General features: G+C 39.9%; 1 protein-coding gene across 1 annotated transcript; it reads left to right on the top strand.

The window, feature by feature from the left end:
* Positions 1–402: 402 nt before the first annotated feature.
* LOC138382420 (zinc finger protein 679-like) lies at positions 403–13,867 on the top strand. Its single transcript, XM_069466928.1, has 3 exons — positions 403–432; positions 12,430–12,556; positions 13,758–13,867. Exons 1-3 carry the CDS (start codon positions 403–405, stop codon positions 13,865–13,867), a joined length of 267 nt encoding a protein of 88 aa, XP_069323029.1.
* Positions 13,868–14,627: the final 760 nt, after the last annotated feature.

The following is a 14,627-nucleotide window of genomic DNA, read 5'->3' as shown; positions in this document are numbered from 1 at the left end:
TATTATATTGTTTCCAATTTTGAGTATCGTACATGTTATACATAAATGGATATAACCGTATCTACAAGGTTAAATGCAAATATCTTCAAGGAAGGGGCAGGTCCCAGCAGAGAGAGGAAGCTCTGGTCACAGCCATGAATGTGTGGGATCCCATCACCTGTCACTCAGGGCCCTACAGGGTGGGCTTGGGGCCTTATTCAACGAGGGGCACCGCTGCGGGAACTGTCCAATCGGCGAGCAGCGGAAGAGGCGGGGTCTTCCACCATCTTGGCGGGACCTTTTTCTCTTGCGTCAGGTCGTTAAGCTTCCTCCTATTCACTGCTCCTTCGCCGTTGCTCTGGGAGGTCGGGGAGGCTCTGCTGCAGCTTCTCCTCTGGGGGTTACTGGAAGGCTCTGTGGAGGATGGCGGGATACCCCCGAATCCAGGAACCGGTGAGTATGCAGGCCAGGTGTCCTGAGGGGGGCGAGGGCCAGTTGGAACCCACTGGAAGTGGCTGTGGTGGACCTAGGCTTCCCCACAGTCAGCCGCGTTGTCTGCGGATCGGAGTCCCTGCTGGTACAGCTCGGTCCTCAGTCCCCTTCAGCCAAAGGGTGGCGCTGGGCCTGGGCCGGCAGCCGGACCCCGAGCGTCCTGTCCATCCGCTGAGGCGTATGTGGCCCAGCAGGAGCCGTGTGTGGGCCGGTCTGCGCCCGCGGCTCCGCGTCTTCCTCAGTGTGCGGTGAGGACGCAGGAGGGTCGTCATGGGAGGATCCTGCTCGGTGTGCGGGGGCTCGTGTGTGGGAGGAGCTATGCTCATTGGGGTCCCCAGTCCTCTCATTAAAAATTAAACTAAGACACTGTTAAAACATTAAAGAGTTCATAAGGGCAAACGGCAATTTATGAATCCGGAATCAGCCAGCAATGGTTTGTGCTTTGGGGTCCCCGGGGGCCTTGAAGGGAAGGGTTTTATAAAGTGCATGAAGAAGGAAACCTAATTCAGTAATTGGTTACAGTTTTGTAGTCACCTGTTTTGGACTATGACAATGGCTATTTTCTGGTTTTGTAATCAGAGGTGGTTACCTGTAATTGGTGCTTCGTGGTTGGTTAAGCCTGAATTTTGCTTCTCATCAAGGTAGTAATTTATAAAAAATACATTTGAGTTATATTTCTGTATTAGGTAGGAACCCAGGGCACTAGAGTCACTTCAGTCTAATTGCCTCCTATTTAGTTATTTTAATACTCCACAGAGGGACTGGTTTTTTTCCTGTGTTTTCCAGATGTATGGCATGCAGGGTCTCAAATCCAACACTATGCCCCCAGTGTTAACTCTTCTAGGGCTTACAGTGAAATCCTAAATTTCCAGTTCTTTCTCCACATTCCCAAATGCCAGCTTCCCCTCACAATTCAAAAAATTATCAATTATTTGTTTTTATTGTGTTGTTTAAGGGGAAAGAGTATTTTAATTGTTTATTATTATTTCACAATACAGTAATTGTCTTCTAAGAACATTTGTTTTCTGTTGCTGAAAATTTCAGATCAGAGGAAATCAGAGAATATTCGCTTGACACCCCTTTGTAAAACCTCTTTGTGCCTCTTCTTCTTTTATCTTTCCTAGGCACAGACATCTTACCAGGATGTCTTTAGGTTGAGTTTCTTCCCTGGAGACTTTACAGGGTGATGTGTCCTCAGCCACTGTCCTGTTTTTTTCTGGTCATGGGTTCCACAGCTATCTGAGGATGATTGAAGACACCCACGGAAGCCATGTGTCCTGGAGTGTCTAGTGAATATATCATCAGTGTTATAGCCTAAGATGCGCGAGAAATGACCACCTAAAGACCGAATTGAGCCAAATTAGGAGTCTTTATTAGCTGGCCAGCGACCACCCCCTGTCCTGGAAAAGTCCAGAGACAGAGAATGGCCCCGAGCTTAAAGTGAGCAGGGGTTATATACCTTCACCACTAACAATACTAACAATACACATATGGCTAAAAAAACATGTTGATTACAATAATTCATAAGCAAGCAAACTTACAGAAGCAGATAGCATCCATTAAATCAAGGAACATTTCCTTATGGAACATCCAAGGAACATTTTCCCAAGGAACTGCCAAGTGTAGTACAATGTAACTATACACCTAATGATTTTAAACAATCACTTACAAATTAATCACTGTATAAATTTTTTTTAACTTTACACAACAGTGAGTTCGTACACAAGATGGCTGCACTAGCCTGCATACAAGATGGTCTCACTGTGGCTCACAGAGCTATACTGATTATTGTGCCTCATCACAATCAGCCCTGGGTCACCTCCTTGCACAGGACAGCCTGAGGTATGGGGCTGGAGCCTATGGGGACCAGCTTGCTGGATGCCCCGGGGCTGAGAGAGTCTTCTGGTGTACCTTTCACCTGAAAACCTAACCCCTTGAGACTTTAATATTTTCTTCTCCCAACCCCAGTTTTCATTTCTTGGAGACACATTGGTGGCCAACCAATCAGTTGCTGGTTTTAAGGGGAAAAGACAAAAATGATTCCTGTTCTTTGGATTTTCTAACACTTGTGAGGGATAAAACTATCCCCAAGGACAAGAAAAACCCTCCCCAGTGAGCTGGTACAAGAACCTGCAAAGCAATTTGCACTTCAGGCACTCAGTGTGGTGCAGGAATGGTGCAGTGGCTCCTGGGAGGGTGGTCTTTGAGCAGTATGGTGAGCAGGCTGGGTGTGGGAGTGTGTCCCAAGTGCTAGGATGGCCTGACTTGACACTGAGTCAGACATGACTGTTTCTGTCTTCACTGGTCCTCCGTGGGTGTGTCACCTGGAAAGGATTTGTTCACTCATTTCAACTTTGGTTTTTCATTAACAGTAAAATCAATTTTGGCAGTCCAGCTTGAAAGATAAAAAATACTTCAAAAGAGGCATGAAAGTGGTGGATTTCAGAAAATAAAAACCACATAAATTCCATTTGTTAAAAATTATTATTTACCTATTTTCTTCCCTAGAGTGAGTGTAGTAAGTTTCTCAGGTCTAGTTTTGGTTTGTTGTTTTTGTTGTTGTTTGTTGTGGTTGTTTGTTTGTTTGTTTTAGCAGTTTCAATCTTTTGCACAGGCCAGAGAGGGCAGTGGCATGATTATAGCTCACTGCAGCCCTCAATGACTAGACTCAAACTATCCTCCTGCCTCAGCCTCCTTAATAGGTACAACTATTGGTAGGTGGCATCATGCTGGATAATTTTTAAATGTTTTTTGTAGAGACAGATCTCACTATGTTGCCCATGCTGGTCTCAAACTCCTGGCCTGAAGCAATCCTCCCACCTTGGGCTCTGAAAATGCTAGAATTACAGGTGCGAGCCACCACTCACTCTGGCCTCACTGTGGTGGCTCTTACTTAGAAATATGTCTTATTTGGAGGTAATTTTCAATGGAATTTCAGGACTTTTGTTTTGGGAATGCTACTCAGGGAAGGAAATAGAAAGAATCTCTTGCATTTTTGTTGCAGAAAAATTAATATATTTCCACAAGAAAGTGCAGTAGAAAAATTGGTGAATTACAAAGATTTACCCAAGCATCAGTTTCTCTCTTGTGCTTGGTGGAGAATTTGTGACAGTGGGTAATTCAGTTCTGTATCCTGTTAGCTGGATGTTGGAGTTTAATGATAAATCCTATGAGATAGGATTTGGCAATTCCTAGAAGTATTCACACATGATTGTTTGCAGAATAATTTGTTACCATGAAAATAACAATTAAATGACCCGTTTATTTTTCTGAAATGGCTAGATACTTTTGATTTTCCTGTTGAGGTATAAAATTTAAATGCCTTACAATTTCTGTGATATTGTAATAGATACACTCTTTGTGTTTGTCCATGTTTCCTGGGTCTCAGCTCCTGTAAGCCTTGGTATTTGCTAAATGACTAGAGCAATAAGAATTTCTTTTCTTTAAATATTTGGTCTTTTGTTCTTGGTTCCTGAAGGAGCTCCTGAATGGTAAAGGTGAAAGGCAGTCTTTTGTTATTTACAATAAGCCTTTCAAACCCACCTGAGCTTATGTTCCTGTGTGGTTTGTTTTGCAAAGTCCCTAGAAACCACTGGATGGGAGGCTTGTTGACAGGGGAAGCAGCCATGTGCTTAGAGGGATGGAAATTTCAGTCTCACCGTGAACCTTTGGGCTGAAGATTAAGTTGATTGAAAATGGCCTATTGTTAAATTAGTTATGCCCATGAAATGAAACTTCAGTTTTTTAAAAAAAGGACAAGGTCTGGGGAGCTTCCAGACAGCTGAGCACGTGGTTTCTGAAAGGCGGTGAGCCTAGCAAGGACTCAAAAGCTCTGCACCCCTTCCCCCATACCTTGCTCTATGTATCTCTTCATCTGGCTGTTTGTGTATATCTTTTAATATATCTTTCACAATAAAGCGGTAAATATAAGTGTTTCCCCGGGTTGTTTCAGATGGTCTAGCAAATGAATCAAATCTACAAAGGGAGGCATGGAAAAATCCAAACTCTGAAATATTTGAAAGAGGTTTATTCTGAGCCAAATTTGAGGACATGGCCCAGAGTCACTCCCAAGAAGCCTTGAGCAAGTGGACTCGTGGTGGTTGGGTTATAGTTTGGTTTTATACATTTCAGAGAGGTGGGGGTTAAAGGTAAAGTCATAAGTCAATACATGAGAGACATACATTGGTTTGGCCCAAAAATGTGGGATATCTCGGAGCAGTGGGGGTGCTTACAGGTTATAGGTGGGTTTAAAGATTCTTTGGCTGAGGTAGTTAGGCTTTATCTAAAAGACCAGAAAGGAAATGCTTAATTTATGATAAAGGTGTGAACACTCTGGGAGGTCCAGATAGGAGAATCTTTCAAGTTAAGATAAGAATCTGCTAGGATGCTTGAGTTAAGATGGGGGGGTTTTCTATCTTTTAGGTGATGCCAATGCTATACCAGAGTCAGGTTGGGAAGTAAACCACACTATATTTGGTTCACAAAACCTGCCTAGTGGGATTTTACCATTTGTGAGCATGACTCATCAGACCACCTTAGGGAAGAATTTTGAGCAAAAGAACAGATCAGAGTTCAGTCCTTAGACCTGTTATTTGAAGCTGGTTAGTCAGAGGTTTTGGAGGCCTGGATTTGCAACTGGTGTCTGAAGTGGGGACAATTTTGTGGGACTGAGTCCTCATTCTGTGTGATTTGATGCTATGTCCAGGTAGATAGTGTCACAATTTAACTGTATTTGGAGATATTTAGCTGGTGTCTCCTGCAAAATTGATTGCTTCTGTAGTGGTAGGGTGAAATTGTACATTTTTTGTCAGAGAAATCTTCTGTGCTGATTGATGTTGTGTGAGAGAAGAGAAAAAACACTTGTGGTTTGAGATTTTTTGGCTTCAGAATTTCCTTCCCTTTTATAAACATAAAATCTGAGTTTTAGTGATTTTGCTGGATTCTTGAAACACTGGGTATTTTCTCATTTACAATTAAATGAATAACCCTGACTGAGAAGCAGAGACATAAGCCCAGTGACTCGAAGCCAAGGCCAGTCTTCACTTTGCAAGAAGAGGTCATTGAAGGCCCAATTATTTCTTCTGGGGAGCCACCCTCGGAGGTGTCCCCGCCTGCTCACAATGTCATGGCAGGAGCCCTTTATCCTGAGAAGCTATAGAGCCCTGGAAATCTGGGGATCCAGAGGAAAGTTTGGTTGGGTTTGGGATGGCAGGAGTGTGTGATGCCCCATCTATGATTGCAACTGTCATTGTCTTGGGGCTATTTTTATACATTGACAAGTGAAACAAATTCAGATTTAGGTGGGAAGTGACTGTGTTGTAAAGTAGTATTGCAATATAAGAAAAGCACCAAATAGAAGATCTACAAGCTTCTTTCACAGGCAGGAGTAAATAAGTTTGGAAGACAGGTGGGAGGGGGAACGCAGAATGTGTGGTGGCAAAATCAGAAACTGATTTACCTAGTATTCATACTGTTCTTAGAAGGAGCACAGAGAGGGGTTGTCTGCTGGCTAAGGCTGAGGGGGCACCAATTTCAGGGACCTGGCAGAAAGAGAGTAACTTAAGCTGTATTGCCTCAACAAATATTCTGTTCAAACCAGTGAAAGTAGAATTGTTTATCTAATTGTTTATGAGACAAAAATGGAAATTTTTAGAGTCTGTGTCTGGCTTTATGGTAGGTAAAAGAGGGAGCATCATCTAAGTCATAATGGGAAAGGTGTTTGTTTTTTTTTGTGGTGGGTTTTTGTTTTTTGTTTGTTTGTTTGTTTGTTTTTGCAGTTAGATGCTCTCGATGAACAAAAAGGTTGGGGGTTTCTTTAATCACAGCTATTTGCCGGGTATACTTTCCAGCCCCATCTTACCCCACCACTTTCCCTTGCCCTACACTTTTCCATTTTTCCATTCAGAAGTGTAGCAATTTTAATAAATTTGTAAATGTATTTAAAGTATTTTACTGAGTTCTATGAGTAGTTACATCAAATTATTGAATGTGAGAAGGGGATTATGAGAACCCTGGTTTATGGGCAGTTGTTCAGAAGTATAGATGGGCCCTCAGGGCTTGCAAGTGGAGTCTTTTTTTTTTTTTTTTTTTTTTTTTGAGACAGAGTCTCACTTTGTTGCCCAGGCTAGAGTGAGTGCCGTGGCGTCAGCTTAGCTCACAGCAACCTCAGACTCCTCGGCTTAAGCGATCCTACTGCCTCAGCCTCCCGAGTAGCTGGGACTACAGGAATGCGCCACTATGCCCGGCTAATTTTTCTCTATATATTTTTAGTTGTCCATATAATTTCTTTCTATTTTTAGTAGAGACAGGGTCTCACTCTTGCTCAGGCTGGTCTTGAACTCCTGACCTTGAGCGATCCACCCGCCTCGGCCTCCCAGAGTGCTAGGATTACAGGCGTGAGCCACCGTGCCCGGCCAAATGGAGTCTTAAGTGTGAGCACTGATGTGGGACCAGGCCCTGAAGCTGTGGGTTCTATGCTATCTCCGGATGGTGTCAGGATTGAATTGCTGGCCCACCAATTAGTGTTGGAGAATTGATTGATGCTCAGCAAATGCCAAACATTTTGGTGTTAGAAGTGTTGTCACAATAATGACATCATAAGTCAAAACCTTAAACTGACTCCTGGTGAGTGATCACTGGTGAAAATTGAGAAACTGGAAGAGGGAGCATCTCCATCCTGTGAGGAGGGGCAGTAGGATGTGTGGAGCTCCCAGAATTAAATTTCCCAGCTTCTCAGGTTTCTCTCACTCACTACCTAACAGTGAGCCACACTAGGCTGTATCTCCACACTAGGAGTGGATCCCAAGCTTGAGAATGTGTTCAACCTACTGAATATAGGGTTCCTGGTGAACTATGGATGAAACAGGCTGCTTGTCTGAGCTGTTTCCCTTTTGTTTCCCTTATAAAATCTTGCTACCATGTAATTCCAGTTTTCCCAAGTATTTGTGTATTTTATTCCATGATTTGAGTTTAAGATTCTTATTTTCTTGCCAGAAAATCAGAGTGGATTGAGTGATATGATATGAAGAAGTAAAGAATATTCTTAAATAGTTTCATGCAGAATTTAAGTAATAAGAATATGAACATCCAAGTAAATGAACAGCCTCAGGCAGCTGTGGTGTGCCCCCTGATCTCACCTCCCTTCTGCACCCAGAGGCCACTGCCATCCTGAATTCTTTTTGTGACTCTTTGTAGCTTAAATGTCTATCGTGAAGCAGAGGATGGCTCAGTTTTGCTTCTTTGAGTTCTCATAATTTAATGTTACCTTTAATATTCTTTTAATATTATGCTCCAAAGGTTTTTCTGTGGCTTCTGTGCCTCAGTTTGTGGCACACATACTGGTGTCTGAGGCTGTGGCTCACCCGATTTGCTCACACATTCCACTGTTAATGGGACTTTGTTTCAAGTTCAGTTTTTGATGTTGTAGACAAGGCCATTTTTGGTGTTGTCCCCCAGGTATTAACACTTTGTAAATTTTTGAATCTAAAGGAAGAAACTGAGGCACAAAATATAATTTTGAAGAGTTTACCTTGAGCCAGAGTAAGTACAGACCAAAGTAACCTTGGCTATGAGATCCTTTTGGTACTTGTTATAAACAGGTTTTTAAAGGCAAAAGTGGGGATATGGAGAGGGCAAACGCAAACTTGTTTGTCAGGAATTCTTGTTTATTTACACAAACATTGATCAGTGATTGGCTGTAAGTTGTTGAAGTATGCAGTGAGTTATGGTGTTCAGCATGTGGCACTTTAGGTTGATTTATAGCTACTTGTGTTCAGTCTAGAGGCCACACAGAGCAAGCAGTTTCTAGAGATGATTAATTAGCTTAATACTCAAGGTGGGGAGTGGAACATGACTGCCGCCTCATTTCTGTGCTTCTCTGAGCCTGATGATTTAGAGGAGGCTTGCATTTTTTAGACAAACGGTTTCTTTTCTTTCATATTTCTCCCTTTTAATCAAAATATTTCACTTCAGAAGCTCTGTGGCTCAAAGTGTCAGTGTCTAGGTGTCCCTCATCACCAGGTATTCTCATTCTTAGACAGTCCTGTCCCACACTGGGAAAGGGGGAAGAGGATGTAGCTTAGTGAGATATTTTAAGAGCACCCAAAAGCAAAATTGAAATGGCATCACAGAGTGCCAAGAATGAGATTTCAGTCCAGTCATTGGTTTATATAGCCGCTGTTGCTTGTTTTATTATCTGTAATCTTTGGAATACCATGATTTTAATTTTCTTGGAAGAAGTAAAACCATGAGATACATAGCATTAATAATTTGAATAGTAGAATATAATGCTCATAAGGATAATCAAAAGAGGATTTGTATGCCAGAACAACAAAAACCTATTCGAGGTTCAATTATAAACATCAGGAAGAAAAGTAAATCTAGGTTCTTTCTTAGAGACTTGTCTCTAAAAGTGTCATCTTTTATGATTTCTCCTAGATTAGTTTTTATTTCATGAGAACTATTTATGTATACATGAGAGGTATTTGCCACTTTACATATGTCTCCTTGCTCAGATAACATATAATCTAAAGCAATGTGATGTCTAATACAACCTCTGCCAGCAAATCGGTTGCTTTTTGTTGATGTGTGATAGAGGTAGCACTTTGACCTACCAGCAATTTTTCCTAAGGTTATAGGAAAATGTCTATTTATGTGTTCATGGGAAGTGGCACCTTGTTAAGGCAAAAGCACTCTAAATTGCATGCAGCTATCTTGATGGCCAGGCAGGCAATTGATAGTTTTCCCCCAAATAGAATCTCCATCTATAATAGATAGGTGGTCATTCCTAGGGAAAAATTTGAGGTAAATAGTCCAGTGTTGGGTTTTGTCAGAGCTGTTTTTAGATGGAGGGGTGACAAAATGTTACAAGAGATATTGACCTTCAGTTTAGCATCACAGAGACTGATCAGCAATACCTGATGTGGTTTCTACCACCAGGGATAGAGGGAATGTTTTTTGATGGTATTTTCAATAAACATAATTTCTAGGTTGAAGTTGTGATAATGAAGAATATCACCTTTAAGGAGATCTTATTTATGTGCTACTTAATGTAGGTACATGGGCTTTTATGTTGTTATTTTGAAGGGAGAAAGCTAATGTTTTCCAAAGGGGGTAGAACTTTTTTTTTTTTTTTTTTATGAGACAGAGTCTCCCTCTGTTGCCCGGGCTGGAGTGCCGTGGCATCAGCCTAGCTCACAGCAAGCTCAAACTCCTGGGCTCAAGCAATCCTCCTGCCTCAGCCTCCTGAGTAACTGGGACTATAGGTGTGCACCACCATGCCTGGGTAATTTTTTCTATTTTTGGTAGAGATGGGGTCTCAAACTCCTGACTTCAAACAATCCTTCTGCCTCAGCCTCCCAGAGTGGTAGTATTATAGGCATGAGCCACCATGCCTTGCCTAGAACATATATTAAATATACCAATAGGAGAGCATTAGTCCAGAGAAGGGTAAAAGTTTCTGTAAACTTTGTCAGTTGATGCTGTAGTACCTCATTTATATATTCCATTGGTCTGGAGGACTGAGGGTAGTGTTCACAATAGAAATGCTGAGAAGTTGGTCACATGTTGCAAATAGACTGAGTTATTTGACCAGTGAAAGGAGTTTCTCAGTCTCTGTGAAGCTCAGAAAGAAATCCCCAAGAAGGAATAGGAAAAGAGTAGAGGGTCATAGTTAAACAAAAATTGAACTAAGAAATTTGGTCATTTTCTTTCTTTCTTTTTTCTTTTCTTTTCTTTCTTTTTTTTTTTTTTTTACAGTTTCCTGAAAAGGTGAAGCAAATACTTTTATTATCTCCAATTAATACTTCATGAAAATCTTCTTGAAACAAGAAAGCCAAATTTTACCCTTGAATTTCTGTATTATTAATATTAAAGCTAATTTTAATAAAACCTTATAAACAAATGTATCCAATTTCAATCAGTTTTGGCCACACAAGATAAGATTTCTATACACCTTTTATAATCTCTTATATTTCCATTCTCTTTTTTCTCTAACTTTCTGTACCCACTCAGTTTATCTCTTTCATTTTTTTCTTTTATTCTTTCAATTGAATTCAGCCTTTAAATAACTTCTAAACTAGGCAAAGTTACTTTTTTTAACCAGAGATCACATCCTTCCGTATATTTCAATAGCCTTTTGCACACACAAAAACATACATCTTATTTTATTTATATACACTTCATGTGGAATTGTTTCTCTTTTCTCTAGTTTTAGTTACCATATGTTGGTAAGAATTTTAAGTCTTAGTAACTTTAATTCATAGTGAAAACATAAGATGTAGGGAAGTTTAACGGTGGCTCACCTACTAATAATTTATGAATATGCGTTTAATAATGTTTAGAAAAATACCCATTGAATAATTTTTCAATGTAGAAAAGAACATATTTCCTAACATATCTAAATATATATATATTTTTTTTTGAGACAGAGTCTCACTCTGTTGCCCGGGCTAGAGTGAGTGCCGTGGCGTCAGTCTAGCTCACAGCAACCTCAGACTCCTGGACTTAAGCGATCCTACTGCCTCAGCCTCCCGAGTAGCTGGGACTACAGGCATGCGCCACCATGCCTGGCTAATTTTTTGTATATATATATTTTAGTTGTCCATATAATTTCTTTCTATTTTTTAGTAGAGACGGGGTCTCACTCTTGCTCAGGCTGGTCTCGAACTCCTGACCTCGAGCGATCCACCCGCCTCGGCCTCCCAGAGTGCTAGGATTACAGGCGTGAGCCACCTCGCCCGGCCAAAATCTAAATATATTTTATCTGTGAAATAAGAAATCAAATGTATATAAGCTTAAACTCATATTTAGTAATTAATGTCTTAGCATTATATCTTATTTGGAAATGATCTATATAGTCAATGAATATTCATGATTTAATTTACCATTGCAAAACTCTAAGAGTATAGTTACCAAAAATATTTGAAAAACATTTTTAAATAAACATATTATGAAACATAATTATTATTACAAGTTGATTTATTAACTTCCATTCCATTTATGTCTGCTTTATTCATTGTTAACAATTATGTTTGTAAAATTTCATGAGACATAAGAAAAATCTAGTCATCATCTCAGGTTAAACTTTTTGTTATAGCCATTTTTATACTAGTCTGTTAGGCAAGTATTATAAAAGCAATAACCTTAAAGTTAAGTAAATGAGTATTTTGCTGATATATCAGAAGACATGATTGTTTTTATTAAACTAAACATAGTAAACTAGTCATATTCACCGAAATATTTATTCACGTCGTGTGAAATTGGGAAACATTTGTTCTTATTTATTTAATTATGAGCACTCATTCATTTTTAGGTTAATTAGGTACCATGTAGAGAATATAAAAACACATGTATATATGTATGCATACATGTAGACACAATATGTAATTTACATATGTACACATGCATGCATGTAAAAGAAGAGAATGTGGAGTTAAATATAAAGGAGAGTAGAACTTTAGACCATGGAGGAGGGGCGATGGGAGACAGTGAGTGATTTGACAGGAGGCAGAACTCAGGTGGGGATGCCAATGATGGGGAGCGGCACCTGCATGAACTTGAGCAAGTCGTTTCCTTTCCAGGCCTGTTGTACACATTAAAGTGTGAGAGGTACCTTTTACCTGAGCATGACTTTTCCATCTGACATATATATACAACTTATCCTGCATGATGTAATGTAGAACTTAAAAATGTAAATGTTTGTTTTGGTGTCTTGAATTTTATACTGTATCATCCAGAAAACTATAGTACCTACACTGGATTTGTTGATCTTATTGTCAGTTTCATTCCTCAGAGTTACAGAATACATTACAGTATATTTTTGTGTTAAAAATTGTCTTTTGGAACAATTCCAGTCACTCATATAATTAAGAAAATGTTATCTTCCCTCTTTCATTTCACCTGGAGCCAAATTAAGAACTCTTCCCATAGTCACTTTGCAAATATGTGTTTTTCTTTCAGGGACTGTTGACATTCAGGGATGTGACCATAGAATTTTCTCCAGAAGAGTGGGCATGCCTGGGCACTGTTCAGCGGAATTTGTATAGAGATGTGATGTTGGAGAACTACAGAAACCTGGTCTCCCTTGGTGAGGATAACTTCAATACACAATTTGTATTCCACACTAAGGATTTCATATCCTTCCTTTGTAGGAAGCTTTCTGGGAGTTTCTGCTTTATATGAATTAATTTTAGATCTTTGTTTCGAAGGAAATCTTGGGGATTTGTTGTACAGGAAAAATCTTCAAGATGTTTTATCTTGACTTTAATCTTACCCATTCTTGAGCTGATCTGTATCCTTCATTCTAGATTAGTGGTAATTTCAGAAATTTAATGGCATAAAATATTATCTACACCGTAAAATTAAATTTCCAGCATCAGTTTTTGATTCACTAGTGCTGGGTAATAGAGATAACAACCCACACATTTTCTTTTATTTTATTTTACTTTTGTTTTATTTTGCTTTTGTGACAGAGTCTTGCTCTGTCACCCTGGCTAGAGTGCAGTGGTGTCAACATAGCTTACTGCAACCTCAAACTCTTGGGATCAAGTGATCCCCCTGCTTCACCCTCAATAGTTGTTGCTGGGACTGTAGGTGTGTGCTACCATGCCTGGCTAATTTTTTTAATTTTAGTAGGGATGGGGTCCTGCTCTTGCTCAGGCTGGTTTCAAACTCCTGACCTCAAGCGATTGTCTTACTTTGGCCTCATAGAGTGCTAGGATTATAGGTGTGAGCCAACACACCTGACCAAGACCCACAAATTTTAAATATTTCCTAAATATTCTAAAGTTTTCATCAGGGAATGGTACTTTTTGATTAATTTTCTAAAATCTTATATAATGTTCTTTCTTTTCTTTCTTTTTTTCTTTTTTTTTTTTTGAGACAGAATCTCGCTCTGTTGCCCGGGCTAGAGTGAGTGCCGTGGCGTCAGCCTAGCTCACAGCAACCTCAAACCCCTGGGCTTAAATGATCCTCCTGCCTCAGCCTCCCAAGTAGCTGGGACTACAGGCATGCACCACCATGCCCGGCTAATTTTTTCTCTATACATTTTTAGTTGACCAGATAATTTCTTTCTATTTTTTAGTAGAGACATGGTCTTGCTCTTGCTCAGACTGGTCTTGAACTCCTGACCTCGAGGGATCCACCCGCTTCGGCCTCCCAGAGTGCTAGGATTACAGGCATGAGCCACTGCACCCGGCCATGTTCTCTCTTTTCTGCTGAGCACAATACTAGGTAGGTAATTGAAGAATCTGAGCAAGGGTGATATCATTTTTTCTCTCATAAAACAGGTCTTGCTGTCTATAAGCCACACCTGATCACCTGTCTGGAGCAAAGGAAAGGGCTATGGACTGTGAAGAGGCATGGAACTGTAGCAGAACACCCAGGTAGGTGGGAGTGAATGAAGCACATGACACAGGTGAGAGGTCAAGGAGAAAGCCAGACTTTAAATTGTGGTTTGGGCAGTTCTGCTCCAATGGAAATGGTTTCTGAGAAGCCTGTTTCTTTCTCTTAATCTCACATATGGGCATCTCTGGCCTTTGTTCCTAAGTTATCTAAGGACTTGACTTAGTGATCTTCAGTGATCTTCCTTCACATTTACAGTGAGAGTCAGAGTCCTTTTCATGGCTAACAAGGAACCACAGGATGTGACTGCTCTTCCATTGCTTTTCAAGAGATGGGAATATCGGTGTATTTCTGAGGAACTCAGTGAATGACAAATGATTTTTTAAATTCCCTTTTTGCATCATATCTAAAAGGTCTTAGTGTAGTGGTAGTATTGGTATTTGGTTCAGAAATCCCAGAACACCACAAGCAAATGTTGTATTTTCTGCTTTATTGTTTCATATCCTATGGAAATGTTAAATGCAATTCTACAGAAATTCCTACTCAGTAATATTATCAGAACACTAAGTATCTCCCTAAATATAATAAAATCTAATGTTATTTTACTTCTAAATTCTGTTTTATTGTGGACTGTGATTAATAATAAACTCTACACACCCAAATTCCTCAACTTTAATATAGTTTAATATATCTACTCCCTACATTTCTTAAATATTCTGTCATTGAGCACCTTAGATTATTGCTTAGCCTATATTTAACTTCTGCATTTTACCTTTTTTTAAATTTTAAATAATCTTAACCATCTTCTTTATTTC

This window comes from Eulemur rufifrons, chromosome 4 (assembly GCF_041146395.1).
Source record: "Eulemur rufifrons isolate Redbay chromosome 4, OSU_ERuf_1, whole genome shotgun sequence".
NCBI classification, from domain to species: domain Eukaryota; kingdom Metazoa; phylum Chordata; class Mammalia; order Primates; family Lemuridae; genus Eulemur; species Eulemur rufifrons.
This window is presented reverse-complemented; position numbering and strand designations above follow the sequence as displayed.